This window comes from Amblyomma mixtum, chromosome 5, assembly GCF_055824585.1.
Source record: "Amblyomma mixtum isolate Tamu chromosome 5, ASM5582458v1, whole genome shotgun sequence".
In the NCBI taxonomy this organism is placed as follows: domain Eukaryota; kingdom Metazoa; phylum Arthropoda; class Arachnida; order Ixodida; family Ixodidae; genus Amblyomma; species Amblyomma mixtum.
The window spans coordinates 105,802,848-105,824,861 of record NC_143016.1 but is presented as its reverse complement, the minus strand read 5'-3'; the positions used below and the strand labels follow the sequence as shown (position 1 = coordinate 105,824,861).

Here is a 22,014-nt window from a genome sequence, read left to right as displayed (position 1 = left end):
TCGTGAGCTTCCTCAGGGACGCCGGAAGTTGGCAGCTCTGCTGCAGCAGCAACGGCACTAACACGTAGAGCACGCCGCCTGCATCGAAGTGGGCTCCGTTGCGAAGACGCCAGCTCCGACGCGCCTGCAAAAGGAGCCGTAGCGTGGCGCCACACACCAACGTGGTTGACATCAGGGCTGTCCAGACGGGCCAGCTGAATGGAAGGAAGATCACGGCCTCCTTCGGCAGAGGGTGTCGTCGCCTGACGAAGACCGAGTATGCGAACGAGTCGTAGTACACGGGAACCACGACCTGTGGAATTCGGACCACGTTCCTTACCTCCGGGACCGGATTGTAGACTATCGTGCTCACGCTGTGCATGAAAAAGGCCTCTGCTAGGCGCCGCTTGCTTTCACTGGAATTATCTATCGGGGTGGTGGTCAGGATGGCTCCCTTGTGACGGAGCGCGTCTAACAGGAGTGGGAACGTAGGGTGCTCGCAGATATAAGGGCGTAGACAGTACACCTGAAGCTCGCGCCCCAGAAGAGGCACCTGTCTGGTGAGCCTCAGCGGCTCTCCCGCGCTCAAGGCGCTCGAGTCGCACGACATACACTCTGTTTCTTGCCCCATGGTCAGAAGTGTCTGGTTTTCACTGAATGTCACGTTGTAGTAGGCTCCCTTTTCGAACCCGGTGCTTATCGTCAGGTGATGATGGTATGTCTGCGCGTCCGCATAGAATTCGTCCGAGAAGATCGTCACGTGATGACTGTATTGACGTATGAAGGTGTTAACTACTTCTGCCCACTGCTTGCCGCAAAATAGGATCACCACTTTGGCAAAGACTGCGTACGGTTCGTCGCAAAACTTTTTATCCGCTTCGCAGAAACCCAATCTAGTGGTGAAGAGACGAGAAGTAGAAAGGAGGCGCTTGAGGAATATGGCAACGTCTTCGAGGATTCCGCTGTGCTCAGTGATGCACGAACGAGACATACCGACGTCCACCGGAGCATCCTTGTACGAAAGTTGGTCGATGAATCGGCTGAAGACGGGGTCCCTCAGCACATTTCTCCATTCCGACTCCAGAGTTCTCGAATTTAGTACAGAAAGCAATAAAATAAGCGCTAAAACGAGCCACGACACTTGAGCCATCTTCAGTTGCACTCAGCAGTCCACTCCTGCAGGCTCTCACACTCCCCTGTACATTCAGCAGACACTTTCAAGAGTGGCGGCTCACGAAGGACTGCAAGCCTGACAAAACGTGCTACCTGACTCATTTCCTTAAGTGAAATCTACGAGCACTGAAGCAGCTTGCTTGGCCGCGAAGAAGCGCAGGTCAAACATTTCGGAATCTATATAAGCTCGATGCCTGGCTTTCGCGTGGGCAGCCAAGTCAAGGTCGCTCATTATTTGGGCTGATGCAAAAACAGTTATGGCGTAAAACAAAAAGCACGTGCGGCATAAACCTCCTTGCTGCACGCGAACTGTACGCCTTTTGCTGTCTGCATGCGTGACGTACACTGAAATCGCACTTGCGCCTGGGCCCATTCGTCGCACGAAACGCATTAAGGAAATTGCGTTCGTCGCGCTAAGAAAAAGATAAAACACGATCAAGTTATCTGAAATCTATGCTCAGCTCAGTCACCTATTGAAAGATCGTCCGAGGTGAACACTTTGCGTCGCTTAAGTAAAATAAATATTGTTTACCTTTTGAACATGTAAGCTTTATGTTAATTATAAATGAGGATAGTCATATCACATTTGCAAATGCTGATAATCATCATCATTAGCCTGACTAAGCCCACTGCAAGGCAGAGACCTCTCCGATGTCCCTCAAGTGAACCCTGTTCTTGTCGCGGGCAGCGATGGCTCAGAGGTAGAGCATTCACCTCGCATGCGAGAGGACCGGGGTTCAAATCCCGCTGCCGCGCAATTTACCACTGTGTTCGAAAAAGAGAAAAAAAAGAACTCCGCATGTGGATGTAATTGCGTAGCCAGGCCTGGAGCGCACCCTAATCTCGGTGACCCGAGCCGACCACGCACTCCCCCACTAGAGCAGCATTTGGCCACCCTGATGTAGCACATGGCCGCAACCGTCTATGACCAAACCAACTCCAAATACTACTTCTACAAAAAACAAAACAAAAATGTTAAAATGGAAAGTGCCCGGGGTATGAACTGCGGACTGATGTATTTGTGGCTAGTCTGTTACTGCGGATTTTTTCCAAGCTAGAAAGCGAGAGGGTGAGATATTGAAGAAGAGTGCTATTCGTTCGAGGTACTCGTGAAATACGGAACATTTGATATGATTATCGCGTGCTAGGTAATGCAAGCCTGTTGCCATGGTGGCTTGAGGTGAACGAAGGTTCCCAAAGCGACTCAGGCTATGAGGGACGCCGTAGTGAAGGGCTCCGGATATTTCGATCACCTGGTGTTCTTTACCGCAGTAGTGGCTCAGTGGTTATGGCGCATGGCTGCTGACCCGAAAGGAGCGGGTTCGATCCTGGCCGCGGCGGTCGAATTTAGATGGAGGCGAAATTATAGAGGCCCGTGTACTATGCGATGTCAGAGCACATTAAAGAACCCCAGGTGGTCGAAATTTCCGGAGCCCTCCACAGCGGCGTCCCTCATAGTCTGAGTGGCTTTGGGACGTTGAACATTCATAAACCATAACCACTGAGCCACCGCAGCAGCTAAAGGTGAGCGAAGCTTTGGCTCACTACAAGCATGCTTGGTTCTACTTTTACCGGTGGCGCCCTCACGCCTTGTAGACGGTGAGATTACCTGCACCTGCATCACTACTCTGTGAATTTATTATTTTTTTTTAAAGGAGGCTCGCATTGCTTCTGTTTAAGTATAAAAGAGGCAGCCACTTGTTACTAGAAACTCTGGAAATGTTAATTGTCCCCCCCCCCCCCCCCTCCCCTTCTACGCTTTCTCTCTGTTTCCGATCACTCGATATCACCGCTCGGATGTCTGCTGAGGACTGTCACGAATGTCTGCAGGTATACGACACCGAGTTGTACAGACAGCATGATAACGTCTTTGGTTCTCCAACTGGACTCGATACACGACTACTGAGAGTAGCCGGTATACGTGAAATGTGGTGTATGCATACCTTTCCATCTGATCTTCCAGGAAGGCGCAAATCTAGCAAATTGACCAAAGATTTCAGCGCCGTTATCATTCGGTAGTTTAAAAGGGCCCGTCAGAGTAAGACCAATTGTACGTGCCGGCCTACGGCTATAACGCACGTGCGTAAGTTCATGATGAAATGCGTAAGTTGATGATTGAGTGAGTAGGCGCCAAAATGAACTTACGTTGGCTTGCAGTAAGTGGTTTGTTTAAATTATAAGACACAGAGTTCGTTGTCTGCTTTCTGTCACTATTTGATTTAGGCTTGTGAAGTAATTGTACACTTTAACTACAATTATTAACATTGTCTAGTACAGTGCAGCACTCCCTCTAGCTGACACCGCAGAGACAGCGACGTGAAGGGAACGCGCACTGTGGAACGTTCAAGCTACTTGGGCAGAGCTAACATATTGTAAGCTGGCCGGCGCCGCTTATTGCATCTCAAGCCTTCGTCAATAAATGTGGAGGCGCACCTCCCCACAAACAGAGGAGTGGCTTTGCCGCAATATAGCTGTATGTGCGGAGGTGCACCCTTTACATTTTGAAAGTCCGACCGGGACGGCATCGAAAACAGCCAAGAATAGTGGTTGAGTCTTACCCAAACTCACTGAGCCTACATTTGACGTAAGATAAAGGCGGAATGAGAGCAACAGTAGAACAATAACCGTGGAAGCTGTGATCATTTTGCATTGTCGGACTCCAGGCTGAAGCAAACCCAAGGTGAAGCAAACCCAAGGTGAAGCAAACCCAAGGTGAAGCAAACACAAGGTGAAGCAAACCTAAGGGTAGCCAGAGAATGAGGATCCAGCTTCCAAGCGAGCGGAAAGTAATTCCTTCTAGAGAACATAGCCATATGATCACAGTGCTATGCGAGATATCCTGTGCGACAGCAGTGAGGTGTTTGTCTTATACTGACTGCATTTTTCAGGTGATGATTTCTTTTTTGGCTGGCGCAGCATATTTGCCACTGGGGGCGCCGCAGTTGTGTGCATGGACTTGGCGTTAATGTTTGTTACACGTATACTATAAGCGGTTCAGAGAGCAGTAGGGCACCTTGTTCTCCTTTAAGTTTTGGATGCATGTAGCGCAAAGCTTGAACGTCACCAGGTGCAAGGCGCTGAATGGCTGGCGAATCACCGAACACGCATGCCCAAACGAGTTCTCGGGGAACATTCGGACGAGCGCCTCTGTAGCTCCTCCGTGGCTCGCTCAGCGCTGCTCGGATTCTTTGGCCCGCTTTCGGCGCTTGGCTTCGATCTCGGCCTTACCGCTCAGAGTTCTGTTCCCATCTTTTTTTCCGCGCCACTGCGTCCTCTTCACGTACTGTTGTTGAACATGTTTATTGATCAAACTGAGTATTAACCCCGTGATTGGAGTCCTTGTACCAAGATTCCATTGGCCGATGCTGCTACAGCGTCCCTGTTTACGGGTCATTTGTGGCCCTCAGGCTAGCGTTGAGCAGGGCGGTCTCCTGCTGGGTAGGGGTCAGGGAAGGGATGGGGAGCCTTATTTTTGTGGAAGTCCCATAGCATGTGGTAGAGATCCGCAATTTCTCCACAGCGCCGAAATCTGGCCTGTGTAGTCCTGGGTACCAGGTATGCAGTTATTTGGAGGCGTGAAATGTTATGTCATTTCTTCGTCCTTGCTTAGTTCTTTCTAGGGTTGAGAAATTCTGATCGATTCTAGCTCATATTTTTGCAGGTTTTCAGCAAAGGTGTAGAGTGACACAAAAGTAACAACCTACGAGAGAGGTGTTTTGGCGTGGAACAGTGCGAACTCAAAAAGAAAAAAAAAACACTTCATTTCTCCAGCCAAAGACATTCGGAACGCCACTCTTTTACGTCAATTCCAGATTTGCTATGCACATCACGCTACCGTCTACGTATACCTTGACGTATTGACAATTCGTTCGGCTGTGGAGCAAGAGGTCGCGGGAGCGAATCCTGTGGTTATCACGGGCTAATTTCGATATTGGCGAAATGCAAAATGCCTGTGTGCGGTCCGGTACCAGTACGCGTTAAAGAACATCATGTCGTCGAAACTGGGGGTGTGCGAATATTTGAAACTCCCGAATAGCGCATTGAGTAACGTCCTATTCGACTCATTGAACGGACAAAACATTTCACACTTGATGCATGTTTAAAATTATTTGGAACTGTTCAAATATGCTCAAGTTTTCGAATAACTGGCACCAAGAAGCGCAGGGGGTTTTATTCGACGACTGTTTCAAAAAAGAGTACCACTCCGATGTTGATTGGTTATCAGTAAATAAAAGGCGCAGTAACTGTCTCACTTCTTGGTGGACACCTCAACTGGGACGTGAGGGAAGGGAGAAAGGCGGGAGTGAGAGAGGAAAGAGGGAAAGAGGTGCCGTAGTAGAGGGCTCCGTAATAATTTCGACCACCTGGAGATCTTTAACGTGCACTGACATCGCGCCGCACACGGGAGCCTTTCGCGTTTTACTTCCATCGAAACGAAGCCGCCGCGTTCGGGTTCGAACCCGGCACTCCGGATCAGTAGCCGAGCGCCATAACCGCTGAGAAGCCGCACAGCTGCATGCTGCCGCGATCGGGCGGGAAGGAGGGTTCAGAGCCGCGACGCGGTCCATTCGTTGTTCTACATTCATAGTGCTCATGCATGTCCTCAAAGATTGGGCGACGCGGTATATTCGTTAGGCGACATTCATAATGCTCATGCATGGCCTCAAAGATTGGGCGACGCGGGCGGCACGAGTGTACACGGGTGATTGATTTGCGCTGCACTGCCGCTGGCGACAAAATTGGGGGGAAACTTCAGCTCCGCACTAAGTGTATGGCGCGGAAGCGTTAATGGTTATTTACTTTCTTTCTTAATTAGTACCTCTTTCTAATTACACACGCATTATCATACATAAGAGGCATGCAGACCGCATGATGCACTAAAAGACACACAAGGACTCCTCTTAACCGGGTGGAACGAACGTGCCTGATAAGACCATTTAAAAAAAAATGGCTTAGCGGTAGCGAGTCTGGCTCGCAACTCGAGGGGCATGGGGTCGATTCCCAACTAAATACCCTAATTTTCTTTTCAGCGTAATAAATTTGCTTTACATCCTTACACGTCACATTGACATTGGAGTCATGCTGCGACCTCATAGCCACAATTTAACTCAGGTTATAATCATTTTCATTCCACAGCTCAACGTGTGACGTCACAACCCTGTCGACCAATCCTGATCTAGTGCGACAAGGCGCGTGGCTTTACCTCAGAACGTCCGCTCAAACGCTGTCGTGTGAGAATTGTTTCGGTGTGCATCTAGACGCCCTCTCATGGCTTTTATTCGTGATGCATATGGGCTGTTTGTGCAGTAGGTTCCGTCAAGAAGGTTCTCATCATCATTCTTCGATTTCAAGGGGCGAGAACACCGGGGAGGGATGTGTGCACGCAATTCGTAGAGATGAATGGCAGCCATCAGCCACAGGCAGGATTCGTGGAGTGCACTTCATCACTAATGATCCATGGCTCTCGTTTTAGGGCAAATTACGGTTGACTTTTCTCGACTGCACCGAGCTCGCTTATTAGAGAGAGACCGAATCGCCATCCGCTTCCAGCCAGAGATCACGGAGTCCGGAATAGCTTCGACGCCTCATCAGCATCACAAATTTGAATCAAGTGGGGAGAAAAAAAAAATTGATTTGTAATTCCAAAGTTTTCAGCAATGAATGCGTTTTCTGCTGTGAAAAACCGAAAACAAAATTCTACTTCAACAGAAACAGCTTGGAGTTCTCAGTGCACGTTTACTAAAAACGCCCGATTCTTAAACCGCCGGCAAGAAATGTTCATCACCGTGAAATTTTCTCGACGTATTCGCCAACACAAGCACTCTGTCCTTGCTAAAGGAGTACTCGGAACAGGCGCCGTACTAATTCGTGATCAAGATGAACAACTCTGATAATGGTAAGAAAATGGTGTGCCCTTTTTGAGCTGGAGATGAAACGGAGGCGATGTTCAAGTTCAATACAGTCTCTTTAAGGAGGCTGTTGCGATGTTTCCTACGTGGTCATGGGCGGCAGACCACTGTGCACTAGTTGCCCACGCACTCTGTAGGTTCTGTAGGTGCACTCTATCGATGCTCTAGGTGCTTCATTTTGGCGTTGTTCGCATCACCAAGGACTCGAGCGCAAATTGAAGGAGCTCTCCGCACCAGCTCCTGAAGGTAGTCCTAGAACCGGAATACTGTACCGGAATACCGGAATTTTGACTTTTTATATACATAAATTTTTCAGGCATATTGAACGAGTAATAGCCCACGCTAAAACACGAATATCAAGTATGTAACGCTTTCCTCTCCATATGAGATGTTGAGTACTCATAAGACAAAGCGAACGGCGATCTGTTGACGTTTGTTTTAACGAGTGTCAGGGAAAACTGCGCTTTCAGGCAGCGAAGCAGTCTGGTCGAAAAAAAAAATGTTTCGCTCATCGCTTGCAAGTGGATGAGCGCTGCAATTGCTTCACACGCTACCATCACGCTGTCTACAGGAGGGAGGTGTCCATTACTAGGGCTTGCCTTTCATCATAAAACGTTCGGTTTTACCAGCAGCAGAACGCATGTATCTTTTCCCGCTCTTTTGTATAGGCTTTCAGAGCCATGCGAAATGAACATAACTATCATTCCAAACTTTGGATGGTACGTGGCATGGCAGCAGCGTGCAGGTCCGCCTTGTAAAGCGCGGAATGCTCACTCACTCAAAATGAAGTGGTTGGGTAAGGGAGCATGCACCGCTTGTCGAGCCTGGAATGTAACCGCCAATGTCTGCTTGATCTAAACGCTGTTTTTAGCTGGGTCTTACTGCTGGCGATCGATAGTTTTTTTTCCTCCTCGCTTTTAAAACTCAGGGATAAGATTACAGCCCTTGATATACTCTGCTATCTGCCGTCTGCGTTTCAGGTCAGCATCTTGCGTCGGCCGAGCTGAACACATACGTATTTAGGTGGCATTAGTGATGCGAACGTCAACACATCAAGTATTTGTATAGGCGATTGATATTCACCGACATCAAAGCATGATCTGAAGTAACAAATGTTGGTGAGCTTTCAAGAAACTTCTGTAGTTCCTTGAGCGCTGGCAAAAAGAGCAGGTACCTTCGTGTTCAAAGCCATAGCCAGCATTCACGCGTGTCGCGCGGCTAACGGGAAGTGGAATGTGGCACGTGTTTCACTGAAGCACTGCGCACTGTGTGCAGTTTTCTTTATTGCTGCGATTACACGCGCAGAAACCAAAGAGGCGAGACACCTTCCGCACTGGCGGCAAGGGCTCGAAGGAGATGTTACATTAGTGCCTTAAAACCGCGGCATGCGCTTAAAACGGAAAATGAGAAATCTAAAAACACGCGTCGCTCGGCGTACAGTTTCCTTAGGTCTACTTGGATATGACGGAGATTGTCACGTGGGAGAGGTTTTCTTCGAGACAGCTGCCGAATGCGGAACGCAGGCTCTTGACGCTGTTGGGTGAGGCGCAGGCAGGGGTGCGGGGGACTCCGGTGCTGGGCGGCGACACTGCGTTCTCAGCCTGCTTTAAGTCGAGCGGTCGCTTGGACGAGCTCCTCTTGGCGGGCTCCACGATGAGCATGCGGCACACCTGGTTGCTGCAGTGCTGGAGGCGCCTGCGAGGTTCAGAGATACGGTTGGGTGATGTACCACCTGTCGCAGTAGTTCTCGGGTCAGTGCTGTCATGGCGCGCCTAGGGTCGAATACGTCGTTTGGCGAAACGACTGCTTTTATCTGAAGGCGGGAGCTTGAAAGTGAAATTCCAGCTCGACAGTTTGACCGCAAAATGAACGAGTCAGGGATCACCGAGTCACGGTGATCATTTACACTTCGGTAGTGGGTCCTTTGTCCCGTGAATTTTCGCAGATGGTACAGCCCAGAAGGTTTGCTTTTGAGCCACACTGCGTGGTTCGTAATGCATCTCTAGGGCTCCAAATTTCCTGAAGGTTCCTGAAGAATTCTGGTCCTGCCTCCTCCAATGGTTAGGATTGGTTTGGTTTGGTTTATTGGGGTTTAACGTCCCAAAGCAACTCAGGCTATGAGAGACGCTGTAGTGAAGGGCTCCGGAAATTTCGACCACCTGGGGTTCTTTAACGTGCACTGACATCGCACAGTACACGGGCCTATAGAATTTCGCCTTCATCGAAATTCAGCCGCCGCGGCCGGGATCAAACCCGCGTCTTTCGGGTCAGCAGCCGAGCGCCGTAACCACTGAGCCACCGCGGCGGGGCAATGGTTAGGACTTTTACGAATGCTTCAGGAGGCCCACTGCAAGGCCTACAAGCAAACCCCCTGGGTTCGAAACTTTTGACAAAGACTGTACATTGTAATGAACAGTGTGTAGAAAGAATGAACGAGGTAGCAGTGCCAAAGAAAAATTAGAGTGGCCGACTAATTCTATTAAAACAAGGAAATAGCACCCAGCGCTACAAGTGCGGTGGCTCTACTTCCGAAAGTAACGTCGCAAACGTCGTAAGATGCATACCAGAGACACTCGAATAGTCTTGTGCAGCAGTGACCTCGACCGCACTGACGTTTAAACGTGACGAGCTTTTTATTCTGCACCGGAGCTGTACACATCGTCCTATATATATACGCAGCGTTTTCCCATAAGCGGCCGTAATCCGTCGCGCCTTGGTGCGTTTCGATGGAGGCGAAACGGAAATTGCGCCCGTGTGCTGTGCGATGTCTGTGCACGTCAAAGATCCCCAGGTGGTCGAAATTATTCCGGAGAACTACGGCGCCTCTTTCTTCCTTCCTTTTTTCACTCACCTTTATCCGTTTGTGTCCTATACACACGCACCACGCATCGATGATGCGGAGGAAGAAACAAAATGCCGAACGCGATAACGGGCTCGGTTCGTTTCAAAACAACCTGTCGGGCCAGATATACCAAACATTTCGCGCATAGCGTCGCATATTTGAACTGTGTTCTTCTTGGGTCGTAGAAGATAGACGTCATTTTACTGCAACCGTGCATTTAAACATGCTCTGTCTATTACACGTCGGACTCTGAACAGTCTAGAGACGGCCGTTTTAGACAGCTGGTTCATTCCCCGAAGTAAGACTGCCTTGGCTGTCGAGAAAGGCGCTTCGTCTACTCCGTATTTAGTGACAAAGACTAGTGGATAATTTGAGACGAAGCATCGGGTGTAAGAGTGGTGCATGAAAGACTCCGCGCGAGCAAGAGATCGAACGACATACCCTTTCCTCCAGTACTTGTGGAACGCGACCCCGACGGCTGTAAGAAGCACCGCTGCCACGACCACCACGATGATTATGATCCCTGATGGAGAAGGGAAAAGTTTCACGGTTATAGGAGACGCTATATAAAATCGCACACTCTGGTGCACCAGACCACTTACGTTTCATTTGGAACTGGCATTTGTTTCCGACGTACCAGTCGCGGCATCTGGTGGAAGATAGTTGAGCAACATGTTATCGAAACGATACTGAAACAACCAAGTCAACGTTGATACGCAGGCAACTTGCATGTAATGAGGACATGATCGTCGAGATACTAGAGGGCGCTATATACACTCAACGAACGAAAACTGCCATTCACACTTTTCTTGCGCCCGCATTTCACAACGACATTTTGTAACTCAGTCAGGTCCGCTTATAGCCTAGCGTTGCGAGAAACCACTCGAAGTAATTGTACAGCCACACGAGGCGATTATTACTCCATGTAAACGACTGGAAATCTTTCAGAGACATGTTCTCTCGCTTCCGTCAAATGAACGAAAGCAGTACTCCTGCTTCAAGCAAAGTTTCATCACTAAGAAGATGCATCACACGGCCAGCTTTTATTGAGCCTGCCCTGACATACTGAATTCGTATAAGGGTTGCGCAACTTTATGAGCGTTCGTAAAGAAGTGGGCGACGACCGTAGGAGCCGCACTAAACCAGTTGGAAATGTGATTAAAGTTGGACAATACCAGCAAGTCCTCTCGTTGCTCCCTCCGCTCAAGTAAAGCTATACTGGCGCAGTCAACAGCTCTTGCCGTGAGATCATTAAATATCACTAACAGCGCCATGTAGGCACCATTGCATACCCCTCCCCCCCCCCCCCCCCCAAAAAAAAAAGAAAAAAAGAAAAATTGCATTTGAACACTAAACCGGGTGAACTTCGTAGAGTGAACTGCGCTGGGCTCTGGCAAATTCGATGGAATTAAACATTACACTGAAAGAAAAAAGCGAGGTCTAGCTAGAAGGCAAGACCGGTGTTCCAAAACAGGCTTTTTAAGGTCTACCGAAATTTCCGCAAGCAGCCTGTTTCTCAATTCCTTTGGGGTTTCATGGGCATAAATTAATGCTATAACGGCGAAACAATAGCTCCCCTGTGGTGCCCTAGAATCAGGACGTCAGTGATGATTCTTCTGGTTTTTGTGGACTGCCTGCAAGGTTAACTGAAAAAAAAAAAAAAACTCAAGGTAGAAAAAAATTCTGGCATTCTCAAAATGGCTAAGAAAGGTGTACGCCGAGGAAAGTACACCTTCAGTTTGCCAAGCTACCATCGGTGACCTGCCGCCAGCTCACGTAAACTACTCTTCCTTAACTAAGGCTCAAGGTTGGTGTACTTAGTCAACTGGCTACGAGTGCCGGTATCACTAAATTCAATGATTTCATACATGACCTGCCAAGTTTCAGTTAAACAGACATTGGATTAACTCATGTGCGCTGGTGGTGGGACCTTGACATTAATTAGCCAAGCTTCTTACCTTCCACACGCATATATTCGCACGCACTAGCACCAAGGGAACAAACGGGTACATTCCATCGTTTCGTAAATGGGGCGCGACACAGCACTTGCATGTTCCTGCCATTAGAGTCCGTTGCTCTCACCGTTTCCGCTCTGCCCTTTATACTATTTATTTTACTTCTTATTTCCGCTTCACGCCAATGGAGTTGTTAAACGTTCCAACATGTCATCGGTAGTGCTGCTGTGATTGCTGCAATTGCTGCGGTGTATCAATTGCTGCGGTGTATCACAGCAACACGAGCGTGAAGCTTCAGTAAAACTTGAATAATGAAACGCAAAAGAGAACAGCTCTCCTGGCAGCCGAACTGCTATGGCATGCTGTTCAGGTCAAGGTCGCGGGTTCTATTCAGGTTGTGGCGGTCGTGTTTCAACGGGGCCTAGTTTCAAGAAAAGCGCACGTTTGCTGAGATATAGGTAATGCAAAATGAATCCGAAGCTCCCAACTATACGGCGCACGGGGAGCAGTTCCGGACAGTGCATACAACCACAACTGTTATTCTAGATGCGAGATATACTCACTCGCATTCTATTCCAAAGCCAACGCTCTTGCAAGTTCCGTTGTTGTGGCAGTGACCGGGCTCGCATATGGCTGCATGCATAGAGAGAAAGAGGTGATCGTCACTTGTTGACAGGAAGGTGTGCCCAAAGTTTCGATTTCTTCGCTTTTCACTCACAGAAGCAGAGCTCGCCGGGGTGGTGTCCCGTGTCGGGGGACACGTCCTCGAATCCCGGAAGACAGCGGCAGCTCATGCCGTAGTCCTGCTTCCGGTACATGCAGATGGCGTACGGGCTGCAGTAATTGGAGTCTCGATCATCGCAGGGGTTGACAGCTGCAGTGAATGGAACAGGTTTGGACAGGAGGTGCTGATTTGAACTTCATGCATTATTGTGCCTGGAAGACTTCCGAAACATTCTGAAACAACTTTTTCTTCGGAAGAGCGATAATTCTGACGTATATCTCTAAGCACCAATGACAACGATCCGCTACTACACCACATGACCCGAAGTAGCCACTACGTCATGCTCGTTAGCAGTACGTTTTCTGGTGAAACCTTATCGACAAAGCCATTGAAAAATATTTCGGATAAGCGTCCGTACGGTCAAAGTGTAGTTTTAGTTGCAGTAATTGTGCAATACGAAAGTTTGAGCGAGTAGCATGTGCGAACGAGCTGTTCTTTATATGCCACCGGGGCATGCCAGACATGCTAGTAACTCTAAATGCTCGTACAGCGAGGCTGTAACGTTCGATTCATACTTGCCTACGTCAGCTGCCACGGTCTTCATATTCCGAGTTCTCAAGAACGATCCGGTCGACTTGTAGTCTGCGATGGCCGCCCGAAACTCCCTGTGGAGGGCACTGGAGACGTTAGCGGACAACTTGTGGACTAAAGACGACGTCACCACGAGCCTACAGCGGACGAGTAGTCCAGGACGAAAGCCAGTGACTTCGATGTCTAGGACAGCCTTCGCGAGTAACGGGGAGTACCGCACCAAACCCCACATCTGCGAAAGAACAGCAAGCATGTAGCAACTGTGTATGTTAGCCGCCAGCAAAGTCGGCAGTGAGATCGTGCCTGGCTTGTGTCATTTACGATTAACATACTGGAAAGCTGGGGTATGCCTGCAGAGATCGGAAGAGATAGCAGAGAGGAAGGATATAATGGAAGTATGCTGAGAGATCTTAAGTTAGTTACGCGCAAGAACAGGACAGGAGGCGACTGAAACGAAGGATAGTGTAAAAGAAAGAACATTTTATTCTCTTGTATGCGGTGACAAGCTCTAGGAGCCCCATGTGCGCGGCAACAGGGTCGAACACTGCGATCAGGAAGCCAGGCTAGATAGACCGACAGTGGTCGTTGTTTCAGTCTGCTTGGAGGAGGAGGATTCCGTTCCGTAAAACTTCAAGAACGCCTGGTCCTCGGGCTCGTAGCTGGCGAGAGGAGGGAAGGCCAAGGGCTCGGCCTCTTCCCTTACCAGGTGCTGCGCGGCAGACTCGTACGCCTTGAATTCCAGAGACTTCTTGTCTGCGACCTGCTGGACGTAAGAGTGCTCCGGGAGCTCCAGGGACACCAACAGCGGCAGCTTTCCTGCGTTCGCGAGAGGGGTGTCGGGACAAGGCCGAAGACAGTCGAGAAATAGGAGACGCTGGTCAGTAGCACGAGTAAGGGGCCGTACAGCTTAATGTGATGGGGGAACGGGCGTTGCACATTTTGTAAATAGAACAGCGGCTGCAAATTGAAGCTGGACCCAAACGGAAACGCTTTGAGGTGGGAGTCTTCATTCTAACGGACTCCAGCTGCGAGCTACAGGACTGGTTTGAACGAGGCCAACGAGAAGCACAAGGCCGGCAGTAACAGTTTAAGGAAAGTGGCTTGAGCTGAATTGCTGCGAAGGTGGCTTGAACGCATGAAGCGCAGTAAAGAAGCAAAGACCGCGGGTTTTTAAAGCAAGCAGTGGTGAGTTTGAAGACGCTGATGGCAGTATTAGCGGGAATTACAGGTGACCTGAAGTAACGGAATGTCGAATTTCGGGAAAGGCGAACCAATCGATGGACGAGGCTAAGGAGCGGCATCGCGATTGATGCAGAGACAGCGCTTACGTTCGCACACGAGCGTCTCCGGGTTCCTGAAGAAGGCTCGGCCGCAACCGCAGACGCTCTTCATGTGCCTCATGACGCAGCGCTCATTAAGCTCCTTGTAGCAGAACCTGGCCGCGATGCAGTAGCGTTCCTTGCTCATGTTGTAACCACTGGGAGGTTGCATCACCGGAACATCGGCGCTGGGAGTTGAAGCAGGAAGCTGAACGCCGTCGGGTGTCGTGGCGGGGTCGAGGACGAACGGGTCAAGTTCCGGGAAAAGGCTAGAAACGAACGAGAGGTCGTCTGCCACGGAGCCAGGGTTTGACGTCGCCGTCACTGTGGGGGACGCATCTGCGGTGGAAGTTGATTCTATGCGGCTTGTGGACGTACCGGAAGTGTGAACAGCGAGAGTCGTGCTGTCGACGAACGTTTCGGATGTAACCATGGTCTTCAAAGCTGGTGTTGTGGTGCGGTCTTCGAAAGGAGTGGTCGCGCTGATCATCGAAGACCGGAGGTCACCTCCGACCAGGCCGTCGACCTCTGGCAGCACGAACGTTTCAGCGAAAGCCGGTCTCTGCGGCTCCCGCGTAATCTCAGGCTGCGATGTAGTAATAAGCCCCACAGTAGGCGTTGGAGAGGTCTGTGCTGCTCGCTTGCGTTCTGTCGGTTCAACTGGCAGTTCCGTCATGACTTGGAATGACGTAGACGGCTCCGGGACCCCCGAAGACGCGTTGAAACCGGTTGCGGTCGCTTCCGATTTTGTCTCCGTTGTGTTGTAAACTGGGGGAACTGTTGCAGAAACATTCTGTCCTGTAGCGACGGCTGGAAGAAAAGAGCAGAAAGAACATGGCACAGTAAAAAATGTTACGACTATGGCGGCTGACACTGTAGCGGAGAATACGCCCACCTGCGGAGGCAGCCACAAGCAGCCAGAGCATCGCGTTCAAACACAGGAAAGACATAACAGCGTCCGCTCAGCAAGTTCCACAAGTAAGACACTGGCGCGCGCGTGCCTAGCCAGTCGCTCTTCTGCCATGCAGCGTACACGGCGCCGCCTTCTTATAGCGACTTGGCGTGTGACGTCAGCAGCGTCACATGCTTAAGTCTCGTGGATAAAGTTTAAAAAGGCTTGGTACTGCCCCTCCCCGTTTTTCTTCCCGCTCCTTTTATAATAACAGCTCGAAACGGCTGTGTCACTCTTCTATCGTAGTATATTAACATCGCGACTGCGCAGTGGGATGGTATGAAATAAAGGGGGTTGGGGGGGGGGGGGGGGGAGGCGTCTTTTAAAACGAGAGATGTTCAGATCGCTGAGTGCGCATAGTTTAACACGTGCTCAAAGTTCCACAGACATTGCAAGCGTATGAATCTGTTCGACCATCCCCCGCTGATTTTAAGATCGTAACTTTATTTTGGCGGACTCGTGCTCGGGAAGTCATTTGTGATGCTCTCAAACAGTTATCACAGATGTCATCGACGCTGTGAGCAGCAATATAATTAAACGCGTATATAAAAACATCGGCTGCTGGGCGAGTTGGTGACTGAGCACTGTGAAAGAAAACAGGGCAAAAAAACAAACAAAAAAACAAAGTGGACGAAAGAAAAGGCACACACGAGCGCTGGATGCATTTGTTCTTTGCAGTCATTTATGCTGGCGATATGCCGAGTGCGTATGAATTTTCGTCCCTACCCGTCCGCCCACTTCCGAGGTCATAAAATGCCATATTGGCCCAGGAGCCCTCAGGAACGCCACCTCCAGGTTGTGCCAAAACTAGGTGCAGGCAAGTTTCCACACACAAAAGGGACTTGTGAAGTCTGCTGCATTTTAGGAGTCACTTTTTCGGACTGTCGTCCTGAGGTTTTGTGTGTATGTGGTGTTGCGTGTTTTGAAGCGATATAGCTCCCGAGCACCCGGTCAACTTCTTTCGCTAACATCGGGTTATGAAACTGTCTTGTCATGCTCAAGGTTTACTTTATTCCTGTTGGCTTTTACTTTGAATTTCCGTTTTGGCCAGTTTCAGGCCCTGGCTCTTTTGTATTTGATTCATTTGAGCCCGCACCTAACGAAATTAGGTGCGGTCTTCCCACTTTAATTTCTTCCTTTTTTTTTTCTCGGAAGGCCCTAAACGAGGGAAACAAGTGGCGGGTGACGGAACTATGTGGCCTACAGGGAAATAGAGCATCGATGTTATGCAATATGTTTACCTAGTATCCCATCCATAACTTTAAGAGTGTTGCTCGCAGGGTTTGGATAACAAGTTTTTTTCCCGCCCCTTACAACCTTGAGCTTTCGTGCGGAAGTTACAACTTTCCTGGGCTTCGTACGGAGGGGTGACGAAAGAGGCACGGAAACGCGTTTTGTTGCCTGCCGCACGAATATCGTTTGATGTGCCGTGCACGTGCGTGTCCTCCTATGTGGCTCAGAATAAGTGATGCAGTAACGATACACCCACCGTGGTGGCTCATAGCTTTGGCATTTGGCATAATTTTGTTTTTTTAGGCCTTGTAATAGAAAGTTTTTCACCACCATTTGGCTACTACTGATCACAAAGGTCGTGAGTTCGATCCCGGCCGCGACGGCCGTATTTTGATGGAGGCGGAGTAAGAAAAACACCCGTGTGTGTGTGATGTCATCGCACTTTGAAGATTCCCAGGTGGTCTAAACAAATCCGGAGCCCTCCACTACGGCGTCCCTCTTAGCCTAGCCTTGTGTCGCGTCGTGACGTTAAGCCCCACGATTTACAATTCGCATTAATGATCACTTCAGTGAACACGCTTCGTGTCTGGATGCAGCTGCTCCGAACAGCAATTTGGCACTTCACTGCAAAGTCTGCAAAGGGTGCCCACTCGTTTTTGGGCGGTGCGCTATCCTCAAGCATCAAGCATCATACCCCGTTTGGCGAACGGTGGAAAATTTTGAGGCCGATGTTATCGCGCACAAGGGGGCACGTTGCGTCAGCAAGCCTTCTGTATCCCTGTCGCGCCACGAGATAGCCTATCTTATGACGAGCCTTGGTGTTTGTGCTTCTGTGTTATTTTCGCTTTGTTTTGTGCACCTGCCTTTTTTCGTGTAATTAATGCGGTTACGCAATAAATTCAACCAGTTGCTAGTCAGCGCTCGTTTGTGTCTTCTCTTATCGGCGCTCAATTTTTTGCGCTGTTTTCTTTTGCAACAATTATATGTATGAAAGTTCAGAGGGGCCCGTGTGCTGTGTGATCTCAGTGCACGTTAAAGAACCCCAGGAGGTTGATGAGTTGCTTTGGAACGTTAAACCCCCATAAACCATAAACCGATTAGATGTACGAGCCGCACTGGAGACATTGCGTAAACCGCGCTACTACAGATCAGACATAAAGTTCAGCACACTTTCAAACTGCTTGAAGGGCTGATAAGACCATCGTTAATTTATTTATCAGTGACTGAAACTTCTACGCTCATTCGCGCGCTGTCTTCTCCGCCTCCGCACTCCCCTCGCATCACGAGGCACCTGCGCGCGGTGATGTACTTATATTATCGCAATAGGGTTCCCAATTCGTCCCATTATGTAAAAAGTCCGGCTTTCAGTTCAGTTCTTTCGTTGCAGTTTCATGCACTTTCTATTTCTGAATGCGCTGCCCTGAGAACTTTCAGATGCATTTATCGCATTCACAAACCAAGATGATCAGAAGCTGTAAGAGCTCTAAAGGTACTACAATGCTTACTGCGGTCACTCGATTGTACGGTACCTGGGAAGGAGGAGGACGAGGAAAACATTTATTCACTTAAAACAATGAAGTAGAGCGCTATGACTAGAGTCCTTAGTCCAGGACAGGAAAATCACAAACAATGATCGTTGTAGCACGGCGCACGCGTCGATAACGCAGATTAGCCACAGATATCTTTGATGATTGATAAATAATTGATCATTTGGTTATCAGAAACGGAAGGGCTCTGTCTGACTTTCGGTGGACACCTGAAATGGACTGCGGCAGCGCTTTGTTGCGAGCGAAGGGATAAAAGAGGGAAAAGCGAGAGCGAGAGAGAGAGAGAGAAAGAGAGAGAGAGAGAAAGAGAGAGAGAGAGAAAGAGGCGCCATATTGAAGGGTTCCGGCTTAATTTAGACAACATAAAGCCCCAGCAGTAGAGCTAATTGGCCCAATATTGTAAACGTGTGGTCAATGACTGGTCCTACAAAGGAATAGGGTGAAAACGTCCATTTGCAATATTGGGCCGATTACCTGTGCGGCTTAGGAGGGTTTTTAACGTGCACTAACATCGCTCAGCACACAGACGTCTTTTGCGTTTCGCAGAGATTATTTTTTTTTCCGCGGTGCGTTGCCACGAACTTGTCGAGAGTGAGGATAGTCGGGCCATTTGTTCTTAATTTCCCTTCCTCGCGGGCGGGGGGGGGGGGGGGGGGGCATTTTTCAGATGACAGGTTGTCGCTGAGAGGTCAGAAAACATGTTGGGCCTGTGGTCAGCTACCAAACAAACCAGCTCATTCTGTGCAACGAGCCATCAATGTGCACAACTGCGCAACTGCATGGTGGCAGTGCAAAAGCATTCCCAAATCGCCGAGGTCAATTTTGGCAATAGCCCGGGCCAAAGTTGGAGGTTGCCATTGTGTCAGGCATGTTCAGTTATGTTTGGACATCGATTTTGGTCCAAATCGGCCGTGGTCAAATTTCGGGGGTGGGCCAAATTTTAGTGGTGGTCCGGGATAAATTTGGAGGCAACCATCGTGTCAGCCGCGGTCAATTATGGCTAGTCATCGAATCTGGTCTAAATATGCCAAGGTCAAATTCCGGGGGTAGGTAGTTTTAGAGGTGGCCCGCGGGCCAAATTTGGAGGTCACCATCGTGTTGGGGGTGGTCTAATTTGGTGGTGGCGTAGCCAAATTTGGAGGTAACTTTGTGTTCTGTTCTTTTTTTTTTTAACTTAACATGGCGTTGCTGTTGCTAGGCAACGGCACAAGAAAGGCGGAAGAGACAATATTCTGGTCGGTGTTGGTGACCGGATTAGTGCTTTTGCACTAATACGAGCATTATCGGCATGGTTATCCAACTCTTGATGCATGGCAGGGACCCGAATTTGCTACTAAAGCGTGGCACGCCGACAGTGCTGTTTCAAACATGTTATCTCTACACTAGAAAACGGTTTGTGGTGTTCTTTTTTTTTTGTTCTGTCTGTATACGCAGCTTTATTAGGCTCCTACCAAAGAATGGTGGTGGGTATGTGTGTATGGACTCAACGATAGTGATCTGTATGTACACTCTAAACACCTCTAAGCCTATATTGGAGCAGAAAGGGAGCAAGCTGTCTTTTAGCACACTTCCTTTTAGAGTCAGGTTATGCTGCCCAAATTCCGGTGTAGATTTCTACCACTAAATGTACGGAATACTTATTCTTGGAAACGTAGGTATATTCCCATTGCAAAGCCTAGTAACATGACGCAGTTAGCAATGGGAGGAGGCTTTTAAACGCGGTACCGGAGGTCTTGAGGTTAACAAATAGAGGAGGCTGAATCTCGGTTAAAGTCTTCGTAACTGCTAGAAGTTCGCATGTTTTGAAGAGACAATTTGTTTCCGTTGCTAACCGTAAGTATCCCGTATATTTAGTGATTCATATCTACCCCAGAGCTTGGTTAGCATACCCTGCCCCATAAAGGGAGCAACTTTCTTTTACGCCTTTCGTGTTTAGAGTGCAATAGGCTGTGAGTGACGCTATAGTGGAGGTTCCGGACTAATTTTGATCATCTGGGGTTCTTTAACGTGCCTTGGCATCGCACTGCCCTCGTACGCTTTTTCATTTCGCCTCCACGAAAACGCTGCCGCCGCGGCCGGGATTCCGTCTCGTGAACTTAGAGGCTGAGCAGCCGAACGCCATGTCCGCGAAGCCTTTGTGGCGAGTTGTCAGTGGATGGGACACAAGAGCAGTGGTCGCTGCCCAACCCAATTTTAAGTGTGTCAGGGGCGTCGTCCTGTATAATCGGTAGTGTAATCAGGCCGCCGCTAAGAAGGCGAGAAGCCACTTGCATTACTGTCAGTATGCACAGTACTTGCCTAACGAAAGTAAAACGCCAACAGCCAAACCAGATACCAAGCCCAGATCACTATAATTAACCACGCCAAGTTATTCGTTAAACTGGGAACTTCTTTTCCGCAGAATTTCTGCCACTTTCACTCACGTTGCAAGCCAATGATAATACTTGCATATATTGCTCGATCACATCCCGCAGAAAAAAAAAAAAGTTTGATCTGACTATTTCATCTGAAAGGCCAGGCTTGCTTTGCGGTACATTGTTGTTTGCAGAATAAAACACTGCTTTCGTCAAGCCATTTATGGCTCTGTTATATGAACGGGCTGTAAACCAAACCAAACCATCGCAAACCATCGCCGCCGTTAGCCAACCAAGTTATACACAAACTTTCGCACGTCTACTGGGTTTAGCTGCTCTAAAACCCTACTGCTTTTCTTATTCGTTGTATTGAGGTAGTTAGTTTGCAGCTATGGCTTTTTATTGTTGAATTTTTCCGTGAGGCTCCTTTGCCTGCTCAGATATGTAGCCGGCACAAGTAAGGCAATCTCAGATAGGTAGCTGGTAATGTCTAGATTCTCTGAGGTCATGGTATCGCCAAGTGACTCTAGCGTAACCGTGCCCCTATCGTCTCGCACCTGTAAGCCACAGCCTAAACTCACCAACCGCGTGGTGCCGTCGAAGACAAAGAAGTCGACGCCAAGGCTTGCAGCGCGGTGCAGCTATTTGAAATCATAAGATCACCGCCAACGCCTTGTAGTTCCTCAGATACACACTTGCCGTCTACAGGTCGTCACCGATACTACTGGTTGGATACTTTAATATCTACACGAAATCGACCACATTGACAACAGGCTTAAAGTTATCACTGTCTCGCTACACCTACAGGGTAAGCCTGCACATCCCGGCAAACATGCATAGACTTGCTCTTTCACGATCAGTACCCCGTACAAGATACGTAATATACAATTTGGCAGTACACATCACAAAGTCTTTCTAATGGCATCTCTAAAATCCCTGCAATACTTTCCGAGACTTTATCTAATCGAATAAGACGTATGCCTCACTGCCACATGTGTCCTGTCACACCATTTCAGCTGCCGCGCTAAATTGCGTTACTGCAGCTGCAGTGAGTGTATTTTTTTGCACCCTTTACCAATCATGCACTGGTAAATGGCAGAGTGTAATTTTCCATTTCCTTCTCTCTATCATGTTTGATAACCCGCAGTTGGCTCTCAACAGGTTCAGGGACATAGTTTATGAAAAACCCTAGCGGCGGAATAAAACTCAAACGAACAGCTACAGTCTACACTGTAGTAAACCGAGTTTAATTATTTGGGTTTGAGTTCAACTCACCCTCATTCTACGTAATAAACTCCGGCACTGCATGATACAGACGACGGCACACCGACATGGAAAGTGTGCAAGAAACTGGAATGGCAATGTAACTGAGAAATCAATCGTCCTGTATTGTAAAAGGTGAACAAACACAACAACCAAACAGAGCGGAACAGAGG

General features: G+C 48.9%; 1 protein-coding gene across 1 annotated transcript; it reads right to left on the bottom strand.

Annotated features, from left to right (window-relative positions):
• Positions 1-8,344: 8,344 nt before the first annotated feature.
• Positions 8,345-15,507, bottom strand: LOC149343264 (uncharacterized). Its single transcript, XM_089542345.1, has 9 exons — positions 15,388-15,507; positions 14,502-15,302; positions 13,877-13,989; positions 13,162-13,405; positions 12,577-12,732; positions 12,422-12,491; positions 10,506-10,552; positions 10,345-10,426; positions 8,345-8,756 (listed from the first exon to the last, which is right to left on the bottom strand). The coding sequence occupies exons 1-9, from the start codon at positions 15,440-15,442 to the stop codon at positions 8,513-8,515; spliced, it is 1,812 nt and encodes a 603-aa protein (XP_089398471.1). The 5' UTR covers positions 15,443-15,507; the 3' UTR covers positions 8,345-8,512.
• Between the last annotated feature and the right edge of the window lie 6,507 nt (positions 15,508-22,014).

Coding starts and splice junctions, on each gene's coding strand:
- LOC149343264 (XM_089542345.1), bottom strand. CDS start 15,442: ATGTCTTTCCTGTGTTTGAACGCGATGCTCTGGCTGCTTGTGGCTGCC. Junction 10,553..12,421: donor GGCTTTGGAATAGAATGCGA/GTGAGTATATCT, acceptor ATCTTCCACCAG/ATGCCGCGACTGGTACGTCG. Junction 10,427..10,505: donor ATGCCAGTTCCAAATGAAAC/GTAAGTGGTCTG, acceptor CTTCTCCATCAG/GGATCATAATCATCGTGGTG.